Source organism: Narcine bancroftii, chromosome 10 (assembly GCF_036971445.1).
Source record: "Narcine bancroftii isolate sNarBan1 chromosome 10, sNarBan1.hap1, whole genome shotgun sequence".
NCBI classification, from domain to species: domain Eukaryota; kingdom Metazoa; phylum Chordata; class Chondrichthyes; order Torpediniformes; family Narcinidae; genus Narcine; species Narcine bancroftii.
Window position 1 is genome coordinate 25,466,770 of NC_091478.1, and position 26,140 is coordinate 25,492,909.

General features: G+C 41.5%; 1 protein-coding gene across 1 annotated transcript in view; it reads right to left on the reverse strand.

The window, feature by feature from the left end:
• cutc (cutC copper transporter homolog (E. coli)) overlaps positions 1–26,140 on the reverse strand; it is a 26,646-nt gene continuing 506 nt past the window's right edge. The window contains exons 2-10 of the mRNA XM_069900260.1: positions 24,628–24,675; positions 23,371–23,445; positions 18,065–18,124; positions 12,685–12,894; positions 8,613–8,648; positions 6,132–6,265; positions 4,324–4,351; positions 3,249–3,354; positions 1–456 (exon numbers count right to left, since the gene is read on the reverse strand). Of these exons, the coding sequence (XP_069756361.1) occupies positions 345–456; positions 3,249–3,354; positions 4,324–4,351; positions 6,132–6,265; positions 8,613–8,648; positions 12,685–12,894; positions 18,065–18,124; positions 23,371–23,445; positions 24,628–24,675 (809 nt within the window). The 3' untranslated portion in view covers positions 1–344. The remainder of the gene's footprint in view (positions 457–3,248; positions 3,355–4,323; positions 4,352–6,131; positions 6,266–8,612; positions 8,649–12,684; positions 12,895–18,064; positions 18,125–23,370; positions 23,446–24,627; positions 24,676–26,140) is intronic.

A 26,140-nucleotide genomic window follows, 5' to 3' on the forward strand; every position in this document is an offset into this window, starting at 1 on the left:
TCCAATTAACAGCTTTAATTGTAATGACTGTAAGCTGCAATTGCAGGGAGATGTTGGCATTCCCTGTACTTTGAGAAAGAAGAATGCCATAATTACAAGGACAGACATGGCTCCCAATCGCTCAACCTTCAAAACAGACACAATAGCTTATAATGTACCAAAGAAATGAAAACAGGCTCCACAATCACAACATTTCTTCTCCTGTCCCAACCTCTCATCTCCTCCTTTCACAGCTGATAAATTAGACTCCATCTTTAAAATGACAACCCTCGTTCTAAATCAGACCATGCTCCCTTGCAACTGCTCTTCCTTCCTGCTCGTCCCAGGACCAATATTCTCTGGATTTACACAGCGTTCTTGGCAATGGCGTTCAACGCTCTAACCTTGCAGATGTCTGCCACTTTCACACTGTACTCCGGCGGGGTGAAGGATCCTCCCATGGAGACAGCAGCATTCCTGAAGAGAGAAGGAGAACCAGATGCTTGTCATCACATTGAAGATCTTCAGTGTGAGAAAAGTGACCATCAAAATATCCATCATCACCAACTCATTGTATTCTGCATCAAACCACTGTCGTTAGTTAAAAAGTTAAACAAGAAAGTGTGCAAACACCGTGATAGTAGTTTAACACACAAAAGTGCCTGAGAAACTCAGCAGATCACACAGTGTTCTTTATGGCAAAGAGACAAAACCAACATTTTGGGCCTGTGCCAGTCTGCTTTTTGCTTATATCCTGACACCAAGGATTCAGGCCTGAAATGTTGGTTATGTATGACCTGCTGAGTTTCTCCAGCACTTTTGTATGGTTAGTTAAAAAGTTCCCTGTTCTTTCTTGGGAGATGTGGTGAGTTTGAAAGATTTATTTGGGAATGAGATGCAAGGACAAGTGAGAACAGAATATTGCTCCCTGATAAACACAGTAGTGATGTGAGAGAACCCTGACTCATTGTGTTTAGTGGAAAACAACAAATGACTTTAAGGGGTTGGCAACATTTAGAAGTACATAACTTCTGTATTCTGTCAGGGTGCGTCACTGAATGCGATGGGAACTGCTCTGCCCAAGACTGCAAAAATCCAGAGAAGGATGTGTGGTGCGCTGTTAGTCAGAACCAGACACGCACAACGTAAAGACTGTACAACAGGCTTTAATCAACAAACAGAGCTAGGCTGGCTGTTGCTGCAGTAACTCTAAGTGAGACTTTGGAGGCCGGTGCAGGCTTATATCCCAGAGAGTGATTGACACCCAACTGGGTGGGGCTTGATCCATTCAAGTCAACTGATTGACAAGGCCGGGTGTCCCCCTTACACTCCTGCAGGTACAGATGTTGCCCCCTGCAGCAGATCGGCAGTACACTCATGCAGGGTATTCCCACCTTGGGAAAATGGTGTTTTCTGTCCACCGTATCTATGCCTCTCATAACCTTGGAGTCCTCTACTAAGTCACTTCTCATACATTTTCGCTCCAAAGCGAAAAGCCCTAGCTCTGACAACCTTGCTTCATTCGAAACATTCTCCAAACGAGGCAACATCCTGGTAAATCACATCTACCCCCTCTCCATAGCTTCCAGATATTTTCTTTAATGAGGCGACCAGAACTGTGTCTTACTCATTGTTCTATATACGAGTTGTCCAACTAGTGTGTTCACAAAACGAACTCTATCACTTCATCTTGGTAAATGTGATAGTAAACCTGAACTTAAAAACTCTGTGACAGCTCAAACATAGAGAACCAATCTGTGTGACACTAGACATACTCAGTACACCAGCCAGCACCTAAAGAGAGGGCAAGAAGAGGCAGAATAACTTTACTCAGATTAAATACATCATTAAATGTGTTTCTCTCTTCCCCCAAAGATGCTGCTTGACCTGCTGAGTATTTCAAGTCATGTCATGATAAATTTTCACCTCTTCCCTTATCATATCCAACCTTTTGTTGGTCTGGATTCCTTCCCCAGCCAGCATTGTCCGAATTCTGAGATCTCCTGCTTTTGACTCTGCTTTTTGTTCCTTGAAGAAGGGCTCAGACCTGAAACGTCGGTAATATACCTTTGTCTCCAGGGAAAAAAAAGGATGCTGAAAGACCAGCTGAGTTCCTCCAACATTTAAGGGTGTATTCGCTCAAGTCAAGTTTACTGTCATCTGATTGCACAAGTACAACCTGGCGAAACAGCATTCTCTGGCCCTTGGTGCCAAACACGCACACAACCAGACATAACACACGAACAAAACATCTGCAGGATAAGCATCCATTTATACAAATAAATAAATATTGTTTTGTGAATATGAAAGTCTCAGATGGTTAGTGTGAGCAGTTTCTTTGGTCGTTCAGCATTCTCACTGCTCACTGTATTTCCAGCATTCTTGGTTTTTATTTCAGATTTTTCTAATATTTAAGAAATATTTGGACAGGAACATGGATGGGACGCCCATGGAATTGGTGCAGGTCAGTGGGTCAAGGCAGAATAATAGTTCGGCACAGTCTAGAAGGGCTGAAGGGCCTGTATTCAGTGCTATAATGTTCCATTGTTCTACTTGCAGTGTATGCATTATTTTAATGCAGGATTGACATTTAATACTGAGCAACAGTGGTCATTGATATGTCAGAGTCATACAGTGCAAAAAGGCCCTTTGGCCCAACTCATTCACGCTGTCCAACAAGGCACACTCTTAGAAAACAATGAATTAAAGATTGTTGGTTATTTCCACGGTTCAAATCTTCACAGGTTACAGCAGAAAACAAAACCATAAGACAAAGGAGCAGAAATAATCTATTCAGCCCATCGAGTCTGTTCTACTGGTTTACAGAAAGAAGTTTGGAAAGATTAAACAAAACAGAGTGGAATTAAAAATTGTCACAGTCCAACAGAGAAGTCCTACTGCGGACCTACACTGCCTAAAAATGACAGAAGGAGAAGACGAAATGAACTGATCCAGTGTGTAAAAGTAGAAGACACAAATTTCTTGATTATTTTCATTGTGTGATGACATTGTTTAATAGATTTAATGCATCAAATATGTTGAACTTTGAGTGAGTGAAGGAGGGAGGGAAGGGGGGGGGGAAAAGGGGACAAAATGACAAGAGGGAAATGTTTGTGTGCATTTTGATCAGTATGGTTCATAGTGTGAAAAATAAAAAAATTTATTTAAAAAAATTGTCACAGTCCCTAATGTAGTAACAGGTGATGGAGACAACCTTCCCGCAACCCCAATATTTCCACTGACTTGGTCACTCATTCCACTAATCTTACCGAAACTTCATTAAAGAGTCTCGAGAAGATCGGGCAGAACAGTGAAACTCGCAGACGCCAGAACCTTCCAGAATCCGTTGCACATTTCTTTCTGTAATTCCCCCTCCTAAGCAAAGAGAGAAAAAAAATTAAAGATGTATTTCTCGTTTGAGAGGAAGAAACACCGAGGCCAAGATCAATCCTTTACTGTGGAAGCAAAGGCAATAGTGGTACCTGCTCACACAAGTGGCCCATCAAAAGCATCCTGTCAGTGTGCAACCACGTGAGGACAGGAACCACTGTAGACCACATGAAACTGCGACTCAGACCATCATACAAACCAGTTCCCGTTGCCTCTGCATAGCAGCCATCCACCCCCAGTCACACCTCCTCCCATCAGATAGATTCACAAGAATGAGACCAGATTCGAGCAGTTATCAGACTCCTGAACAAGCCTCTCAATTGTAAAATTGTATTGCCTTTTCTCTATTACAACTGTTCTCTCTCTGTAACTACTTTGTCTTGCATTATTTTATGCACTTGGATTACTGTGAATATGATCTCTTTTTTAATCTTTTAATTCAATTAGGTTTACTTTTTATTATATAAATACCTGTTCAGCTGCATACATATATTGTACAATGTTTACCCCAATAAACTCATTATCAACTTTAAGCAATCCCTTACTAATCACAAGGCATCTAAAGCATAGGGATTATTTAAGGTGGTATATGAGTGGAAAGAAAAAGTTTGCAGGCCATTGGTTTAGAGATACAGCATCCTTCCAGCCCACAAGTCAACGCTGCCAAACTACACCCATGTGACCAAGTAACCTATGAACCCTGTATGACATTGGAAGGTGGGTGGAAACTGGAGCACCCGGGGAAATCCCACGAGGTTCATGGGAAGAAGGTACAAACTCATTACAGGTTCAATCCCGTGTCGCTGGCAGTGGTATGGCGTAGCACTGACCGTAATGGTTACTCATTCCGCTAACCGTGATTCCGCCCCAATCCATATTACACCCCACCAGACCCAACTTCCATTATGATAAAAAATATTGTAAAAAGAGATTTGAAACAGAAAAGGTGGTTACCTGCCACAACAATTATCCTTCGCTTCGCCTGAATAATATAAATATAAATAGAAACATAAATAAAATTAGTGAATGAAAGGAGGGAATGACTGGAGAGCAATAGTTAATACGGCACGAATACTTTGGCAGAAGACTAGAATAAAAATTTATTGCACTATGGGTGCAAAATTGCAATAAATTATTTATTTTTAAAAGTCATGCAAAAGAAGTGAAAAAGTGAGGTTTCCATTAAACCCCTTTTCTGTTTTTCTCTCTCTTTCCCTATGCCTCAGTCTCCTTTCCTCCGGATCCCACTCTCTTCTCCCCGATTCAGAGATCTACCCCTCTTCCTATAAATGCCCAGCTTTTTTTCTCTTCTGTCCTCCCTCCCATATTCACCTCTGACTTCTTGCCCATGGACCTGTGCTTTTCCCTCTGCATCTGCAGACATTCTTGTTTGACCCCCAATGCCTCAAACTCACTTCTCAGTCCTGCAAGCCCATTGCAATTCACAGAAGTGCTGGAGAAGTTCAGCAGATCACACAACATCCACGAGGACCAGGGGACCTCAACGTATTGGGCCTGAGCCCTTTGACAATGGTGGATGCTGCACGACTTGCTGAGTTTCTCCAGCGCTTCTATGGACTGTATTAGTCCCCAGCACCTGCAGATTTTCTTGTTTACCTGATTGCTTGACTTTCTTTTCAAATCTTTCTTGTTTCACCTTGACCTTTTCAAAAAGAAATCTAATACCAACAACTCTACCCCATTGTTACTGTAAGTTACCAGAGTCCCCTTAACACATCAACTTTCCGACTATTAGAAGCTGGGACATATGTTACGTAGAACTTGTAGAACTTGATTAGTGGAAGCAAGTTGGATACTTTGAAAATCCAACTGAATGACTTCATCAGTGAGATATTGGAAGAACTCAATGGGTCAGGCAACATTCATGGGTAGAAACAACCAGTCAGTGCTCCGTTCCAACCTGACTCAGTGGATGACCATGTATATCCATGGTCACTGACTGGTTCACCGAATTTCTCCAGCAACTCATTATTCACTCACGATTCCAACATCTGCCATTTTTGTATTTTTCTACCTCTTGAGTAAACCCCTTGGGTTATTCAGACACAAATTGCCTTTGATCAATCAACTTTGGGTAACTTGCTTCCTTTCCGCCTATCTGAACCGGCCATTGGTGCTCAGTTCTCCATATTTGCTCAGTTTTTTAAAAAATCTCCATTGACACTGTCTATCCTGCCCTGCATTTTGCAACATATACATCCCTTTGTTTATTCTTTTACTCTCCAACTGCCATCACATAAGAAATTTTGTTCATTTTTTGTCCAAGTGACATTAACCAGATGACCTCAGCAAATTATCCCCGCGGAAATCCTGGCCTCCCCCTTTCAGAGAGATTCTCCTTGACGTATCCGTTTCTCTGCCCCTTTACTCTAACTTGCTTTGCATCTTTCCCTGGTCTGATGTGTCTTTGTCCTCAAACTTCATCCGCTTTTCTTTACACAGATGTTGAATGTTGACAACATTTTCTGTTTTACTTTCAACAAATCTGAATTGATCCCACACTGTGACCCTGACAATGGCTTTCAAGGGCTCTCCCCTTCAATGCTGACGGGCGGTCAAGCAAGAGACTACCAAGACACACCTGCAAATCCATGGAATGTTCGGACAACAGAGAGACCACTGACCCAACACCTCTCAGGCTGCACTTCTGTTCCATTGGCGTTTTTCCAGTCACCTCAGGTTATTCCCCCCAACGCTGATTTTAAAAGTCAGCAGAGATGGAAAACAAGCCCTGCTCTCACCTGTTCTACCAGACGCTTGATTGTTGGCAGTCCCTCAAGGGCAGTGCTGTCGCATCCACTGGTGAGGACCCTTTCAAAGCCCATTGAGATGAGACACTCCAGGGCCGCGGAGGGGTCAGGCACCATGTCAAAGGCTACGGGAACACAGACAGGGAAACAGACATCAGGCAGGGGCTCAGTCACAGAATGGGAGAATTCCATTCTGCTTGGGCCAGAAAATAAATCTCATGGTTCTATGTGATGAATATACTCTGACAATAAATCTGAACTTTGAATTCAAGAAAACATAGCATGTAAATCTCCTCCTTCCTCAGTTCTCAAAATCCAAACTATCACATACTTGTTTATTGTTTTTATTTCCTTTCATTTTAATTTAGACATACAGCATGGCAACAGGCCCATGAGCCCATGCTGCTCAATTATACCCGGTTGACCTACAATGCCCAGTAAGTTTTGAAAGGTTGGAGGAAACCAGATCACCCAGAGAAAACCCATGCAAACACAGGGAGAACATACAAACTCCTGACAGACACCTTGGGATTTGAACCCCGGTCCCAGTTGCTGGCACTGGAACAGCATTGCACTCACCACTACGCCAACTGTGTTCTATGAGAAGTGCTTATACTTCATTAATGTCTTAAGATACAGTAATTAACATTCCACAGAGTTTCAGGATTCATTGATTGCACACAAAAGTACAGAAACAAACTATCTGACCCATGTTAATGCTCCAAAGGAGCTCCCATCTCCTTCAATACTTAACACCCTTCAAGACACTGGTAACTTTCTCTTAAAGCATCCTAACTCTTCGATCTCATTAGTTACAGGTTTCACACTTCTTAGTAAAGTTTTTCCCATATTTCCAATTGGATCAGTGTCAATTTCATCATTCTAGACCCAATTCTTCAGAAATCTAACTCTGTCTTAAAAACATTTAATGAGGCAGCCTTTACTGCTTCCTTGGGTACAGAATTCAAAATTCTCTACTCTCTTGTAAAACCAGATCCTCTAATCTCCATCCTAAATGTTCTCCCCCAAATCATGAGGCTATGTCCTGTAGTGCTAGTCTCTTCTACTAGTGAAAACAACTTTCCTCCCTCTATTTTATCTATTTCTTTCATAATTTCATAATTTTATGTTTCAATAAGAGGCAGATCAGTCTTTCTACTTCCTTGGGTGTTTGCAGAGATTTGGTATGACATCGGAAACCTTGGCAAACTTCTACAGATGTGTAGTGGAAAGTATGCTGGCCAGCTACATCACAGGCTGGTATGGGGGCACCAATACCTCTGAGTGGAAAACCCTGCAAAAGGTAGTGGACACTGAAATACTCTCCTCACCATCGAGAACATCTACAGGGAACACTGCTGTCAGAGAGCAGCAGCAATCATCAAAGATCCACACCACTCAGCACATGCTCTATTCTCACTGCTATAAAGAGGTATCAGTGCCACAAGACTCACACCACCAGGTTCAGGAACAGCTGCTACTCCTTGACCATCAGACTCCCCAACAACAAACTCAATCAGGGACTCATTGTTCAATCATTTTGTTATTATTGACTATTTATACATCTGCATTTGCAGTGCGAATTTAAGAAAAAGCTTTGTTTTCTCTTCACCTCATGTATGGTTTTATGTTTTTTTTAAATATTCTTTAATGTTTTAATGCAGCCAGTAGGAGAGAAGTATGGAAGAAAACAAAACTTGACTACTTCACAGGGAAGGGGACCCATAAACTTTCAATAGAGTCCTCGGAGGCCATAGTCAAAAAAAGGTTGAACATAAAATATAGGCTCATCAAGTTCACTCTGCCATTCCTTCATGAACTGATCCATTCTCCCATTTAAACCCCTCCCCGGATTTCTCCCCATAACCTTTGATACCCTGATTATTCAGACACCTATCCACCTCTGCTTTAAATACACCAACAACTTGACCTCCACAGCTGCCTGTGACAGCAATTCCAGAGGTTTACCACTCTCTGACTAAAGTAATTCCTCCGCATCTCTGATTCAAATGGGCCAATTGCAAGTACAGTGTTAAACAAGAAAGTCTGCAGGTCACACAGCATTTTAATGTAGCAAAGATATATCGCCAATGTTTTGGGCCTCAGCTCTTGGTCAAGGTATGAGAAAAAAAGCAGGCAGGTGGCTGAATAAGATGGTGAGGAGGAACACAAGGCCACAGGCAGGAGATCACAGAAGGGTAAGGATGGGAAGCCACAAGAGAATAAAACTGGGAAGTAATAGGGAGGGGATAGAATGGAAAGGGAAGCAGGTGGAGAACTAGAGAGAGAGAAGGGGATGGGGAAAGGGAGGGAGTCAGGAGAGTGACCTAACAGAAACCGGAGGTCGATGTTAATGCCATCCGGTTGGAGAGTGCCCTGACGGAATATGAGGTGTGGCTCCAATTTGCGGGTAGCCTTGGATTGACAGTGCATGAGGTCATGGATAGACATTCTTATCTCAGAATCACTCACCTCTATGGAAAGTCACAGGCAAGGGTCGTGATTCAGCTGCAACAGTAGGAGAAACAATTAACCATTCAGAAGGGTCACCTGCTTACTTTTTTTTTAAAATTTTTTATTTTTCACACCATAAATCACATTAGCCATGATATACACTTTTTCTTTTTCACACATATACAGTGACTTTTTCTCCCCCCCCCCCCTCCCTCCTCCCAAGCCACCCCCCCACCCCCCCCTCATCCATTTTAGGTATACAATCTAGGTTGCATTAAACCAGTCAGAAAATGTTGTCATTCAACAAAAATACACCAGAAATTCTACTGAGTCCATTCTTTTCTTTCCTTCTCCTTCCATCAACTTAGGTAATGTTTGTCCCCGGTAGGTTTTCGCTATTGTATTTAATGTAAGGCTCCCATATTTGTTTGAATATTTCAATATTATTTCTTAAACTATATGTTATTTTTTCTGATGGAATACATTTATTCATTTCTATATACCATTGTTGTATTTTCAAATTATCTTCCAATTTCCAGGTTGACATAATACATTTTTTTGCTACGGCTAGGGCTATCTTAACAAATCTTTTTTGTGCATCCTCCAAATCAATTCCAAATTCTTTGTTTTTTATGTTACTTAGGAGAAAGATCTCTGGATTCTTTGGTATATTGTTTTCTGTTATTTTATTTAATATCTGATTGAGATCTTCCCAAAATTTTTCTACTCTCTCACATGTCCAGATTGCATGAATTGTTGTTCCTATTTCTTTTTTACATTGAAAACATCTATCAGGTCATCTGCTTACTTAAAGAAAAAAACAAGACAATTATCGATCAAGAAGGACTATGTAATATCATTCTCCTCATCAAAATCTCGTAGATGATACTGAGTGAATCCTCCCATATTTCTTGTACTCTGCAAATGTAATTATGGGACTTTTCATAACCACTACATGCCCCAATAAATCATATGGTAGTCAGGCAATTAGCACACAGCAACAAAGAAAATATCCTCTGTAATAGCAATGATGATTAAAGGTGAACATTTTTCAGGTCAATAAGATGTTGGAGCAGAACTAGGCCATTCAGCCCATCGAGTCTGTAAAATGAAGTGCAGCACATTGACAAGTCTTTGCCCCAAGCATTTATTTTAAAAAATTCTATATCACCTGAGGGTGAGATCAGTTCACATTGGACTAATCCAAGTAGTTTTCAAACTGCCCCCTAAACTCATATTCCATCTTAAGCAATCCCTATGCCATAAGTGCTCTGTGATTAAGGGATTGTTTGAGGTGATATATGAGTGGAAAGAAAAATTTTGAAAACCACTGTTTTAATCGTACCTAATTGACTCATTATATGCATGGTTTCAGAACTCCAAAGGAAATGGGCGAATTACATTTTTTCTCAAGCAAAATATTTCAGTAACAATTGGATCTAGAGCACTAGTTCTCAACCTTCCCTTCCCACTCAAATTCCATTCCCACTCACATTCCACCTTAAACAACCCTTATTAATTACAGAACAACATGGCATAGGGATTGCTTAAGGTGGAATGTGAGTTTAGGGGGGCTGTTTGTAAACCACTGGTCTAATCAATCAGTGAAGACCTACTGCTTATACCAGTCTGTCTAGTTTAGACTGATGTTAATGAGTACAATTTGATTCATGCTAATGCTACGATGGTTGCAGACACCCAAAGGCAGTGAGGGACCCAGGATGTGTGTTGCCTGATAATGATAGCCTAGCTGATAAAAAATCCACTGGCCTTGATTTCTCCAAATTCATGCGACTTACAAGAATTAGGGGAACTGAAATTAGGGTGATTGGTCCACAATATTGTGCAACATGTAGACGAACACTGCACAGCTTAATGCTGATGGGATAATGTTCATTACAAAGGGAGGAGACTGTTTTGTGATTGATTAGTGGCAGAGAGCTTTGGAGAACGGAGACCCATGCATTTGTATGTCTAGGGAGCTCCTTGATCCTCTCCCAACAAGCCTGTGTACCACATAAAGGAGAATAGACAGCTGATTGAGATTTCACCTGAGAACCTAGATGAAGCATTGATACCGAACCTCCTCAACAGGCAGTGGCCTTTTGAAGGTGGGAATAATTTATTCTTGAATTGGCAAGCAGTGTTTTTTGAGGGCAAGATTCCCCACAAAAACTGCTCAAGAAGTGGGCCAATTTAAGAATTTCAGCAGCAAGATTGATGTCCTTGCTCAACATCACTATTACAGAGAAGCTGGTCGCTGTTTCAGTAACACAAAAACAATGTACAAAAATACAGCTCAGAAACAGGCCTCTCAGCCCATGATGTTCTCACCAATGCCTATCTAATGCCCAGATAAGCTCCCTCTGTTCATGCTGACCAAGTTGTATCCCTGGGCTGGCCTCATTTGATTCGCATTCTTCAAAATACTTCCTATCCATATGCAGCAAAACCCCAGGTATCCTTCAGCTATGGGGATTGGTAGATGCCAGATAAGTGTATATGCCGGTTGCTTGAAATTGCGTGTAGTGTGATTGGCAAACTGACCATTAGAGGCGCCAATTTTAAACTTCCGTATGTTTTACTTAATTATAAATATGCTGGTTGCTTGAATTCCAAATAACGGGGATTTTAATGTATCTGTTCAAATACCTTCTGAATAGATTACTACTTGGAATACTGTGTTCAGTTGTGGTTGCCTCATTACAGGAAGGATGTGGAAGCTTAGGAGAGGGTAAAGACAAGACTTATCTGGAGCGGAGAATGTACCTTAGGAGGCAAGGTTTTCAGAGCTGGGACTTCTATTTGGAGCTAAGAAGGATGAGAGGTGATTTCATGGAGGTCTACAAGATTATGAGACAGTGTAAGGTAAAACATCATGAGATGGGAATGTGTAGGGAGTTACCCTGTACAGGGCTGTAACAAGAAGGGGAGGTGTCCTTGTACTCCTGTTAGGTAAAACATCATGAGATGGGAATGTACAGGGCTGTAACAAGATGTGAATGCATCCTTGTACTTACAAGATAAGAGAGACATTGATGGATTGAGAGGCAGGAAGCTAGCAAGGAAAGGATAGCAACAGTTTTAGTCATTGGACAAGTAATGATATGATGATGTTCTAAGCACATATCCAAGGGTATAAAAAATCACCATTTTGCTGATAACGGCAGAATGCATTCTCCGACTAACATGTTTAGTCGCAAGTGTTACAATCCGGTAATAAAGAACAAAGAACCCTGATTTCGACTCAGCCTGGTGTTTGTCTCACTCATTCATGAACAAAGCAGACCTAACAACAGCCAGCACCTTTTTCCCGTGGAGAGAGTAGCCAACACTAGAAGATATCTATACAAAGCAAGGGGAGGAAAGTTTAGGGGAGATGCTATGATTACATTTTTTTTTTTTTTTTTTAAACAGACACAGTAGCGGGTGCCTGGAATGCATTGCCATAGGTGGTGGTAAGGGCTGGTACCATAGGGGCATTTATCGATCAGCACAACATTGCGGTCGTAAGGTCTAGGAATATTGTAATTGTGGCCACTTCTAAGTTTCCTCTGGATTTCAAGATATTGGCCATTCTCTGAGACAAAAGGATGCCCCTCTAGTCCCTCCCAAATCTTTCCTCTCTCACTGTAAACCTTGAGATCTAGAATTGTCTACCCTGGGAAAAAGACAAAGCATTCACTTTATTTATGTCTCACATGATTGTATCATCCTCTACAAGGTCATCCTCCCTGCCTCCTACGCTCTAGGGAATAAGGTCTCTGCCTTTCCTCATCAACTCAAGACCCCCCCCCCCCCCACAGACCCAGCAGCACCTCCTCCAACTTATTGATGCTCTTACTACAGCTGGGCAACCAGAAATGCACACCATACTTTGTGTGATCTCACCAATATCTTGTATGGTTGTAAAACACAAAAGTCTGCAGACTCCACGATCGAAGTAAAAAAAAACACAATGCTGAAGAAACTCAGTGTTCTTTAGACAGCAAAGATAAAGATACATAACCAACAATTTGGGCATGAGCCCATCATCAAGGTACGGTTGTGGTAGGAGGTCTGCACATAAAGAGAGGTGAAAGACTCCTACCTATTAAATCCATGCATACTTCAGTGTTAACCCTTCCGTCTGCCTTCAGCATCCCAAACACAGTGCCATCAGCACCGCTGGCTTTGGCCATCTTGATGTCGGTTTTCATGACTTCGATCTCGCTGTCGGTGTACAGGAAGTCCCCTCCTCGTGGGCGAATCATGGCAAACACTGGAATCCTCACGTACTGCTTAACCACCTGCAGCAAACCTGCTCCAATCAATCAGCATCAGAAAACAAATGAGAAGGATCCACTATGACCCAAAATAATCATCTCTCTGCACTCCCCACTCCCAAACCCAGTCAGGTTCTGAGGCAAAAATAGAGAAGATCTATCCAGTCCCAAATCTGCAACACTCAAACGTACTGAAGAAACACAGTACGTCACGCAGCATCTGACGTTTCAGGCCTGGGTCCTTTGTTAGACCCAAAACGTTAGTCACCCTTTACTTCCTATGGATGCTGCTTGACCTGCGGAGATTCTCCAGCACATTTCTGCATTGAACTCAACACCAGTATCTGCACACTTACCTCTAACTCCAATCCTAGATCTCCCTTACTACTTACTTTTGGGTTTTATTCCTTGGGTGATGCACAATGTGTCACAGAAAAATCCAGAAAGGGACCTTTTTGAACTCCGAAAGGTGTACTCAGTACTGTTCCACAAGACTTTGCTTTCTCCATAACCCAAAACACTTTAAGACAGTATTATTTAATCTAATCATGACATTCTAGAAAATGCTTTAGATGTGGTGATACGGTTGGAACTTTTTTTCATGCTGTTTGGTCATGTATACATATACAATCTTTTTGGAAGAAAATTCAATCGTTTTTAGAATATCTGTATAAGATTAAAATAGTTTTAGATCCAACAGTATTTTTATTGGGGAGTTTGCAACCTCTGAAAGGCTTGGGATTAGATAAGTTTCAGCTTGCTTTTGTATACTTATCTTTATCCATAGCGAAAAAATGTATTGCTAGTACATGGAAAGATACAAATATGATTGATATTAATAGATGGCATAATGAGATGAAATATTGTTTAATAATGGAAAAAATTACATATGTTTCACATGATAATTATAATTTTTTAATTAATAAGTGGCTGTAATACTCAGAATATTTACATTTCCATTTATATTGATTAGATTTTAATATGTATATTAACTTTTTCTTTACTATTCTTTCTTTTTTTATAGCTCTCCTTAGGAGAGTTGGCTGAAGGGGGGAATCTTTTCTTTTTTTTCTTTTTATATATATAAATGTTCATGTTTAATTGCTGTATATGTCATATATTATGTTTTTTTGAATGAATAAATAAAGTTTTTTTTTAAAATGACATTCTAGAAAATAAAAGCAAGTCCAAACACCTACCCTTGACCTACAATAACACTATTTTTATCGATCATTTATTGTCATGTGTACTGGTATACAGCAAAAAACTTATTTGTGTGCTATCCAGTTAAGTCATCACCTGGACCCACAGGACGCAGTCATGCTCTTTCCTCACAGTTACCAGGAAGGGCAGGAGCTTGAAGCCAAACATTTAGTGTTACAAAACCATCTTCTTCCCCTCCATCATCAGATTTATGAATGGACAATGGACCAGACACTACCTCCCTTTTTCTCCTTTTTGCGCTGCTTATTCAATTTTTAAAAATCGTGTATTTAAATAATTGTAATTTAGTGTCTCGTTCTGCATAATTACTGCTGCTCCAAAGCAACATATTTCATGACCATAAACCAGATTCTGATTCTTAAGTACAACAGGACAAGTACAGTCCACCGCAAGTGCGGACCTCCCAGTGACCATCCATTTCAATTCCTCGTCCATTTCCATGTTGACATGTCTGCCATTATCTTATGCACTGCCAGATTGAGACCACCCACAAATTGGAAGAAAAATCCATGCAGGTCACTGGGAGAATGTACAAACTCCTTACAGACAGCACCAGATTTGAATCTGGATCACTGGCACTGTAATGGCATTGTGCTAACTGCTGCACTAACAGTGTGCAGCTCCTTCTTCCAGGCTATTGCACTTTGTGCAGTATTCGCTGTGTGGCCGCCTCTGCACTGGAGCAACCAAACACGAATCAGATGTTGGCTTTCCACAGCACCTGTGCTCGGTCCACAGGGTTTCCTGCAATCCACCACTCTGGTTCTCAATCCCATTCTCATTCCAACCTATCTGCATGCAGCCTCCTGCACATGGTGAGGCTTAGCATATACGAGGAGCAACCATTCTCAATGGGAGCCCTGTGCACCCCCAGGGGCCACAGCACATTTAAGTGAAAGTCTTTTTTTTCACCTCACATAACATAAATATTTTTAATTTTTTTTATATAGTCAGTAGGAGAGAAGTACGGAAGAAACCAAAACTTGACTGATTCACAGGGAAGGGGGCCCATAAACTTTGAACAAAGTCCTGGGATTGGGGGGGGGGGGGGGGCGCGGATAAGATAAATGATTGGGAATGGTTAAGCTAGAGGAATAACATCTTCCATGCCACCTCTTTTAGATTTTAGACATACACTACGGTAACAGGCCATTTTGCCACACAAGCCCCTGCCGCTCAATTTACACCCAATTAACCTACACCGCCCCTTACCCCATAAGTTTTGAACAGTGGGAGGAAACCAGAATCCCTAGGGAAAACCCACCCAGACAAGGGGAGAATATACAAACTCCTTACAGACAGCGTGAGATTCGAACCCTGGTCACGATCACTGGCGCTGTAAAGGCAATCCACTAACCGCTACGCCAACCATGCCCTTTGCCAACTTTAGAAATGAGCAATAAATTTTTGAACTTTGGGCAAATTGCTCTCTCTCTCTCTCTCCCTCATCCTTTTCCATTATTTAACATTATTCTAACATTTGGGCAGTAAGGCCAGCATAGAGGTTAGCACAGGCCTGTTCCCATGCTATATGTCTAAATTACTTAGCGTGGTAACTGAACAGCACAGGAACAGGCCCTTTTAAATGCCTCATAAATAATATTCTTGTTCCTGCTTCCACCACCTCTCCTGACAACAAATTCCTCCATTTTTTGCATTAAAAAAATCTTCTTTAAACTTTCTCTCTCATACTTTAAACCTCAGACTTCTAGTGTTTGATATTTCTACCCTTGGGTCTATCTACCTTCCTCTCATAATTTTATAAACCACTCAGATCTCACCTAAGCCTCCTATGGTCAGAGAAAGCAACCCACGTTTATCCAACCTCTTCTTGCAATCCCCTTTTGCCGGGCAATGCTCATGGCGATTCTTTGTCTGCCTTATGGCAAGCAAAAGCCGAAGTACCAACTATATTACATTTTTTAATGTATTTAATAAAGACAGTAAAGGGAACCTTGGAATTCTTTGTCTTGTGTCTCACTCAGCTCTATTTTGAAAACTAACCCCCCTCAGTTCCAATCTTGCCCCAGTTCTGTTTTTCTTTCTGCCGATGCTGCTGGACCAGTTGAGTTCTTCCAGCTATTTCCTGGAGAACAAGTGGTGGCACAGTTAGCGTGACGCACTTACAGTGATAGCGACGCGGGTTAGAATCCCGCATCGTCTGTAAGGAGTTTGTATGTGCTCCCCATGTCTGCATGGGTTTCCTCTGGGTGATCCAGTTTCCTCCCATGCTTCAACATTTATGGGGTTTGTAGGTTAATTGGGGTATTTGGGCAGCACGGCACATAGGGCGGAAAGACCTGTTACCGTGCTGCGTGTCTCAATTTAAAGTAGATTGGTTTTCTAATTAGGGCAGCACCAGTGGCTCTGCCTTCGCTTCTATAAACCCTCCTATCCAATTGACCTCTGCAACAAAGCTTTCAATTATCCTCGTTTTTACTGATGTATCAAATTTCATCCTAATGATTTCCTGCTGAAGTTACCACAGGGATAATCCATTCAAGGCAACAAATAAATGAGTGCTGTTGCTTTTGATGAACAGTTGAATATAGTAGTCAAGGGATCACCAGTCAAGGGCAGAATGTGCACACAGTGAAAGGTTGAAGGGATCTTAGCAGGTCAGGCGACATCTGTTGAGAGAAATGGTCAAGGCAATAAAGGACCCTGACCCATAACATTAGAACATTTCAGCATACAAAAAGGCCCTTCAGTCCATCAAAGATTGGACATAGGCTTGTAAGGGACTGATAAAGCAGGGAGGGATGAGGAATGATGGATGCATAGTCTGCGTCAAACTATCATTCTGCCTTGTCCCACTGACCTGCACCTGGACCATAGACCTTCATATCCCTCCCATCCACATACCGATCAAGATGTTTCTTAAAGGGTGGCATGGTTGGCATAGCGGTTAGTGCAATGCCATTACAAGGCCAGAGATTGAGACTGGGGTTTGAATCCCACACTGTAAGGAGTTTGTACATCTCCCAGTGTCTGTGGGTTTTCCCCAGGGGCTCTGGTTTCCTCCCACCATTCGAAACGTCTTGGGGGCTGTAGGTTAATTGGGTGGCTCGGACTCGTGGGCTGAAATAGCCTGTTACCAAGTTGTATGTCTAAATTTTAAAAAAATTAAATATTAAAATTGACTCTCCATTCACCACTTCAGCTGGCAGCTTGTTCCACATTCCCTGCTTGGAGAAATTTCCTCTAATGTTCCCTCTAAACAGTAAACATTTCACCTTTCATGTTAGAACATAGAACATTACAGCACTAAAACAGGATCTTTGGCCCACAATGTTGTTTTGACCTCCCCACCTCATAACCCTCTATTTTTATTTCATCCAGGTGCTGTCTAAGAATCTTTTAAATGTCACAGCTTCCTCTACTACCCTAGCAAGGATCTCCAGGCATCCACAACTCTCGACGTTAAAAGCATACCCCTAATGCGTCCCCTAAACTTTCTTCCATTCATGCAGACTGACCATTTCTCGTGACGGATGCTTCATGGACCCACTAAGTCTCCTTATCTTCTCATCACTCACTCAAAATTCTGAGGTTCGTGTTTTCCAAGGGCAAAATTGTGTTTGGTGGTTTTTACTCCCACACTTACCATCACTTACTTTCTTGGATTTGTACAATGAAGAATGAGGTACTGGAGGACTGGCAATTGTGAAGGTGCATTCTCACACAAGCTACAAGCTTGTGAAGTGAGGAGAGGAAGTTACATTGTTCCTAAAGCATTGTTACAGGCATCTTGGCCCAAATGGTCTGCTTTAACACCCTGTACAACTGAGAAGGAGAAGCAGAATGAAAGATTGCCTCAGAAGTGGTGTGCAGCCTTGTGGTGGCATTGAGAAATCTTGCATCTTAGAATGTAACCACCTTTACAACATCTCAGGAATTTTACTTTCATTAGAAATAACAGACCCAAAGGCCACAAAACTAAGCCAGAGATCAAAGGCCGTCTACAAGCGCAGTACTTACCAATACTGGGGGTGATGCCTCCCTCGATGAGGCTGGAACACAGTTCAATTCGACTTGCCCCTGGAAACAGCCATAAAAGTACGTATTGAGAAGTCTTTCTCTTTTTCTTCCCTGTTTTTGAATTTTTCTAGTATTATTTGTATCTATTTTAATTTATTTTTGGAAGATGGTTTATATAAATGTTTGCACTGTGACACTGCCGCAAAACAACGAATTTCATGCCAGTAAATTCTGGTCTGATCCTGAAGTCACACGGTGACTACTGGAAGGATGTCATTGTTACCGACAGCGTAAGATTCCAACCCCAGTCCCAATCACTCGCACTGTAACGGCATTGCACTAACCGTTACGCCAACTGTACTGCTCTTTAAGAAACATTTTGATCAGTATGTGGATGCGAGGGGTATGAAGGGCTTTGGTGATGTTACAAGGAGTGGAAGCCTCAACTTACAAAGAGAAATTGAAACTTTTTCTTAAGAGCAGAGGAAGCTGAGGGGTGATCTTATGAAGGTTAAAAAAAATCACGAGGGGCATGGATGAGGTGAATAGCTATAATCTTTTAGCAAGGCTAGGGGAGTTTAAAACTATAGGGCGACTTAAAGTGAGAGGGTAAAAATTTAAAAGAGACTCAACAGAACAATTGCCGAGGGTGAGAATGGCTCCAGAGGGGCCAAGGGTGCTGAAGGCTTCCTGATCATGTCGGAGGATTGGATCCAGAGCTGATGATTTGGACTGAAGTGGCAGAAGAGGCTGGGGGAGCACTGGAGGTGAATCCTTGGACATTCAGTGACTTTGAAGGGACTCTTTTGCTTCTCTTTCTCTGACTATGAACTTTACAGCAGACTAAATCCAATTTTATGTAATATTACATGACAATAAATGTATATTGAATTTTGAACTTTGAGCTCTAAGAGATTCTACAAATATCCATGGTATCCAAAGAGGGGAAAGAGAACTTAAGTTTTTTTATATGCAGATGATTTGTTGGTATACATCTCAAATCCTAAAAAAAAAATTAGATTCCTTCTATATTATCTTTTCTCACTGAATTTGGTATGTTTTTCAGGATACAGATTGAATTTAAATAAAAGTGAACTTTTCCCAATTAGTAATCATTTACATATGATCAATTACTTTTTAAAGTAGTTAAAAATTAATTTACATATCTTAGTATAAAATTTACAAAAAACTTTAAGGATTTATACAAATAAAATGACCTCCCTTTGATTATGCTAAACAAACATTAATGAAATGGTTGAATTAATGCAATTAAAATGATAATCTTACCGAAATTCTTGTATACATTTCAAGTTATCACAACTTTCGTCCCTCAAGTATTCTTTGGTAAATTAGATTCTAAAATATCATTTTAAATATGGAATAGAAGTCCAAGGTTGGCTAAACCTTTATAACAGAAAATGAAAAAAGATGCTGGTATGGCATTACCAAATTTCAGGTTTTATTACTGGGCAATTAATATACGATACATTAAGTTTTGGACTTAATATTCTGTGATGCACGATTGCCCTTTATTGGGTGGAACTGAAGAAGAATTTGGTTACTCTTTAGATTTAGTCTGCTGTAAAGTTCATAGTCAGAGAAAGAGAAGCAAAAGAGTCCCTTCAAAGTCACTGAATGTCCAAGGATTCACCTCCAGTGCTCCCCCAGCCTCTTCTGCCACTTCAGTCCAAATTATTGGCTCTGACATGATCAGGAAGCCTTCAGCACCCTTGGCCCCTCAGGAACCATTCCCACCCTCGTCAATTGTTCTGTTAAGCCTCTTTTAAATTTTTACCCTCTCACTATAGTTTTAAACTCCCCTAGCCTTGCTAAAAGATTATAGCTATTCACCTCATCCATGCCCCTCATGATTTTATAAACCTTCATAAGATCACCCCTTTGCATTACCTAATCAAGATTTCATTCCAATTCTCAGACATACATTAAAGATTTGGTTACAATTTCATAAGTTTTTTTGATTTAAATAATTTTGTTCTGTCTAGTAAAATTTATTCCAATTATTTTTTTAAGACATCTTCTCACCAATGTCATTGAGCCCAAAGGACCCCAAAACCCAGCAGCAATAGACATTCACCAAGACAAGTGGCTTTTAAAACAAAAGTTATTTTTAATCAATTTCAAACATGAAAATAGAATCAAACTTTAACTTTAACTTAACTCTAATCTTAACTAATCCAAATTAACCCCCTTCTAATTCTAAGTGCACGTGTATGTAATGTGTGTGTAAATTCAAGAAAAGTTCTTTGGTTCTTTGGTTCACAGTTCAATCTCACTTCTCCTTCTTCCAAGTTCTCTGGCTGCAGGCAATCACCATACTGTGCACAGAATTTAACATGTATAAAGTTCACCAGGCTTGGTGCTTGAAAGGTAAATGTTTACTGCTCAGGAAGGTTCTTGAAGGGTTTGCAGAGAGAGAGAGATATTTGTTGCTCCAGGATTTCCACAACTGAGGTACCACCACTAGTCACCTCAGGGTCTAGCTAATGAAACTTGCCCTATCAGGGTCTTCTAGATGGTAACCTTTTTCTTCAAGCTACCAGAGTTCCATTCCTTCCTCTATTTCAAGAGAAACGTCAGACAGATAGCACTTCCAGCTTTTATCAGTTTCAAACAGTTCTCCCTGGATTGCACTTTTCAGTTACTCGTCAGGGTCCTAACTCAAACCTCTCTCTTTTCGAACTCAAACTCCAATGAGAGAATGTGACTCATGTCTTGCAAAACCCCCACCTTCTCCAGCAAACAGGAGTTCTTCCTTCTGCTCCCATCTGTTGTTATCCTGTTAAACAATCCAGGAGTGACCTTTTTATGAGCACTTTGCAGAAAGGGTACCGATAGAGAACATGACTCCAGCAAGACAATAGTCAAGCATTTTCAGTTCAATTAACACCTACTTGTGAAAGGTGCTTACTTCTCCAGAGATCCTGCAATGTGAATTCTTCAGTCTTTCAAATAAGATCTGTTTTAAAATGTGTGTATGTATGTGACCTCCTCTAAATCTTATAAATTCTCCCCAAATATTAATATTGTTACACCAAGCTTTCCACTACGGAAAGATAAATGAATAATAACCTTTCTTGATATATTTGAAGGAAATTGTTTAATGTCTTTTGATCAATTAGCTGAAAAGTTCCATTTGCCTAAGACAGGTCTCCTTAGATATTTTTCAAATGAGGAGTTTTCTACACTCTTTTCTGCCAAATTTTCCATTTTCTTTTTCAACTAATTTGATTGATAATTAAATCCTTCCCAAAAAGGACTGATATTTAAAACAGCTTACTTAATTTACGTCCTTCATCCAATGATTAAATTGAAGATGCTTGGGAACTGGAATTTGAGCAGCTACTTTCTGATGAATTTTTCGACTTGTCAATACTTCTTCAATTTGTGCCCTTCATTCTTTGATTCAGTTCAAGATAGTGCAGAGGGCACATATGTCCAAGGGCAGAGTTTATATCCTTGAATGTGAAGATTATGCTAACACAGCAGTGATTCAGATATGTTGTAAGGTTGATATAGATATTGCAGAAACAGTGATGGGGTGGAACCATGGAGAGATCTGAAAACAAGGGTGTGACTTTTCACATTGAAATCTTGGTGAACTCTTCTTCTTTTCTTTGGCTTGGCTTCGCGGACGAAGATTTATGGAGGGGTAAATATCCACACCAGCTGCAGGCTCGTTTGTGGCTGACAAGTCCGATGTGGGACAGGCAGACACGGTTGCAGGGGAAAATTTGTTGGTTGGGGTTGGGTGTTGGGTTTTTCCTCCTTTGTCTTTTGTCAGTGAGGTGGGCTCTGCGGTCTTCTTCAAAGGAGGTTGCTGCCCGCCGAACTGTGAGGCGCCAAGATGCACGGTTGGAGGCGAGATCAGCCCACTGGCGGTGGTCAGTGTGGCAGGCACCAAGAGAAGGTGCGACATAAATCTTCGTTCTTATTGCCACCCTTCACTCTGATGTACAGAGGACTGGACAGGTTTAGGACCACCTATATCACACATGTCAAACTCAGGCCCGTGGGCCAAATTTGGCCCATGATATAATTATATTTGGCCTGCAAGATCATATCAAATATGTATTAGAGCTGGCCCGCTGGCCGCCGTGCCAGTATAGCACATGCACAGCTAATACTACAAATCCCAGAATGCTTTGTAAATGCATTGACGCGGGCCCATCATCCCGCTAATCGCCCCCACCTCGTCTCTTTACTTTCATTAGCATCTGCGACCTGTCGCCGAACTCACGTGTAATAAACCCCTTACGAAAAATGGCCAAACGAAAGACAGAAAACAGGACCTTTCAAGACAGGTGGGAGGCAGACTCTATGTTCATCATTTTAAAAGACAAACTTGTTTGTCTTGTGTGTGGAGCCAGCGTGTCTGTAGTTAAAGAATATAACATACGACGACACTATGAAACGAAACACCAGGACAGGTATAAGGATCTGAACGAGAAGCAAAAGCTCCAGAAGGTGGAGGAGATGAAAAGAAGCCTGGTTTTACAGCAAACTTTATATTTTATTTCTCATTTGTTAATGCTTCTTCTGGAAAGAGTTTAACCAAAACTATTATTAAACATTTATTTTAATAAGAAAAAGTTTAACATGACATATGTTGAAAGAAGAGAAAACATGCAGATGTTGTTGAAAACTTTCAATAAATATTTAGTTTGGCCCACGACTTAGTCCAAGTTTTTAATTTTGGCCCTCTGTGAATACATGGAACGCAGCAGCAATCATCAAGGACCCACACCACCCAGCACACGCTCTGTTCTTGCTGCTGCCATCAGGAAAGAGGTGTAGATGCCAGAAGACTCAAACCACCAGGTTCAGAATCAGTTACTACCCTTCCATCATCAGACTCTTCAACAACAAACTCAATCAGGGACTTATTTAAGGAGCTTTATTTAGCTCATTATTTATCACTGAATATTTATTCTCCTTTATTTGCAGTTTGTTTATAGTTCTTTAGGTAGTTTACAGTTAGCGGTAATTAGAAATTCTGACCAGCCTGCAAAAAAAATCTCAGGGCTGTATGTGATGTCGTATATGTACTCTGACAATAAACTTGAACACACAAGGGACTGCAGATGCTGAAATCTGGAGCAAACGAAGAATATGCTGGAGGAACTCAGCAGGCCAAGCAGGATCAGTGGAAGAAAATGAATGGTTGACATTTCAGGCCAGGAACCCTTCATCAAGACTGAGAGGGCAGAGGGGAGAGAGCCAGGGTAATGAGGACAGGGTGGGGAGGGATGATGGCGAAGGGACAGATAGACTCATATTGTACTTACCTCCCCTTTCAGCATTGATTGCAGATTCCAATGAATCCACACACACCTCTATTTGAATGCCTGGTGCCATCGGGCCTATGGATCAGATTGACACTAATGTTAGCACTTCCACAAATTCCATTCTGCTTGGTCAGAACAACCATCAACATTTCCCAAAGGGCACCAGATCAGCCTCTCAGCTGGTCACTTTGTTTTCTAGGGCCCATTGTGTCAGGTCCTTCCACAGAAGAGGGACAAGGTAAGTCAAGTTATTGTGGTTAGAAACAAATCCTACTGCATCTCATCAGAGTGCATCATTATGTATGAGGGAACCGTTATGCCAAAGACCACAAGAAACTACAGAGGGGAATCAATATGGCTCAGACCATCATAGACATCCCTCCCCTCCATTAACAACATTTACACCTCTTGCTGTCTTGGAAAAAGCAGCCAACAATATTAAAAGATTCATCCAACCCCAGCCACATCTCTTCATCCTCTCTGCGCGTGCTTGCCCCCCCCCTCCCACCAAGGCAAAGAATAATCAGGAGATCACGCACCAGTAAACTCATGGACACTTTCTTTCCTGCTATTATCAGACTCCTAAATAAACCTCACACAGATAAAATGATGCTGCCTTAGTTAAGTACCAAATGATCTCTCTGTAGCTCTACACATCTGTACTGTGCCTTTTTAATTTTTAAAAAAATTTAGATATACTGCATGGTAACAAGCCCTTTTGGCCCACGTGTCCCTGCCACCCAATTACACCCAAATGACCTAAAACTCCCAATACGTTTTTGAACGTGGGAGGAAACCAAAGCATCTGGAGGAAATTCACGCAGACTTGGGAAGAACGTACAAATTCCTTCCAGAGCGGCATTTGAACCCGGTTATCTGGTGCTGTAATAATGTTGTGCTAACCTCTACACTAACCACGCCGCCCAAGTCTTGTACTATGTTTGAGATGAAGAGCTGGACAGCTTACAAAGCAATCATTTCATGTTGGTGCATGTGACAAAAAGATTAACTTGAATGTGTAGGGGAGTCCGACGGAGGTGAGGAATGCCACTTACATCAGGTCTATGAGCTAAGAACTGGAGGCACTAACATCAACAGAACTAACTGGGGGGGGGGGGGGGTGTGGAAATGAAAACAGTGGCAAGAAACACAAGAGAGAAGCTGGAAGGGACTTTTCTCTCTTGAGCAGCCATTCTAGACCTTTTTTTCAACTATGGCCCCCTTTGGACCCTGCTCAAAGTTTATGGGCCCCCTTACCTGTGAAGGAGTCAAGTTTTGGTTTCTTTCGTACTTCTCTCCTACCAACTGCATTTAAAAAAATATTTATATTACACAAGGTGAAAATAAAACAAAGCCTTTACTAAAATGAGCTGTGGCCCTCAAAGGGGGGGGGTCACATGGCTCACATTGAGAATGACTGCTCTAGAACGTAGGAGGTTGAGGGAACTTCTAGATGTACAGTATATATAACAGCAGCACAGTTGGCATAGCGGTTAGCGCAACTCCATTACAGCTCCAGTGATTGGGGTCACTAGAAAATATTACTCTTGTCTCTTCTCAAATCTGCCTTATCCCCAAGAATATTTAAATTGATCTACTACCAGGCATGAAAAACTCTGGTGATAAGGACCTAAATACAATTATTTGTAGTTTTACCACACATTTATTCAATAAGATGGCAGAGGTCGACAGCATCGAGTCCACGCTGCTGAAGATCCAGCTGCGCTGGGTGGGTCACGTCTCCAGAATGGAGAACCATCGCCTTCCCAAGATCGTGTTATATGGCGAGCTCTCCACTGGCCACCGTGAGAGAGGTGCACCAAAGAGGTACAAGGACTGCCTAAAAAAAATCTCTTGGTGCCTGCCACATTGACCACCGCCAGTGGGCTGATATCGCCTCAAACCGTGCATCTTGGCGCCTCACAGTTTGGCGGGCAGCAACCTCCTTTGAAGAAGACCGCAGAGCCCACCTCACTGACAAAAGGCAAAGGAGGAAAAACCCAACACCCAACCCAACCAACCAATTTTCCCCTGCAGCCGCTGCAACCGTGTCTGCCTGTCCCGCATCGGACTTGTCAGCCACAAACGAGCCTGCAGCTGATGTGGACTTTTACCCCCTCCATAAATCTTCGTCCGCAAAGCCAAGCCAAAGATTCAATAAGAACAAGAAATAGGAGCAGGAGTAGGCCTGCTCTGCCATTCAGTGAGAGTCTCATCACCACCAACCTGCCTTTTTCCCCCATATCCTTTGCTATGTAAAAATCTATCCAACCTTGTCTTAAATGGATGGCACAATGCATTTACAGTGCCAGCAAACTGGACCTGGGTTCAAATCCCACGCTGTCCGTAAGGAGTTTGTACGTTCTCCCCTTGTCTGCGTGGGTTTTCACCGGGGCTATGGTGTAGGTCAATTGGGTAGCACGGACTCATGGGCTGAAATGGCCTGTTACTGGGCCAAATTTAAAAAAAATTAATATACTGAGGTCGTCACCACTGCATCAATGGGTAGCAAATTCTACAGATTCACCACCCTATGGGAAAAGCAATTCCCCCTTATCCCAACCTAAATCTACTACCCTGCATCTTGAGACTATTATGTCCCCTCGTTCTGGTCTCCCCACCAATGAAACTACTTATCCACGTCTTTCATAACTTTGTATACAAGATCCCCTCTCATTCTTCTAAATTCCATTTTTTAGCATTTTTTAAAAATTCAACTTATTTTTAAAAAAAAGACAGACCCGACTTCCTCCAAAGTGCCTTCAGCTAA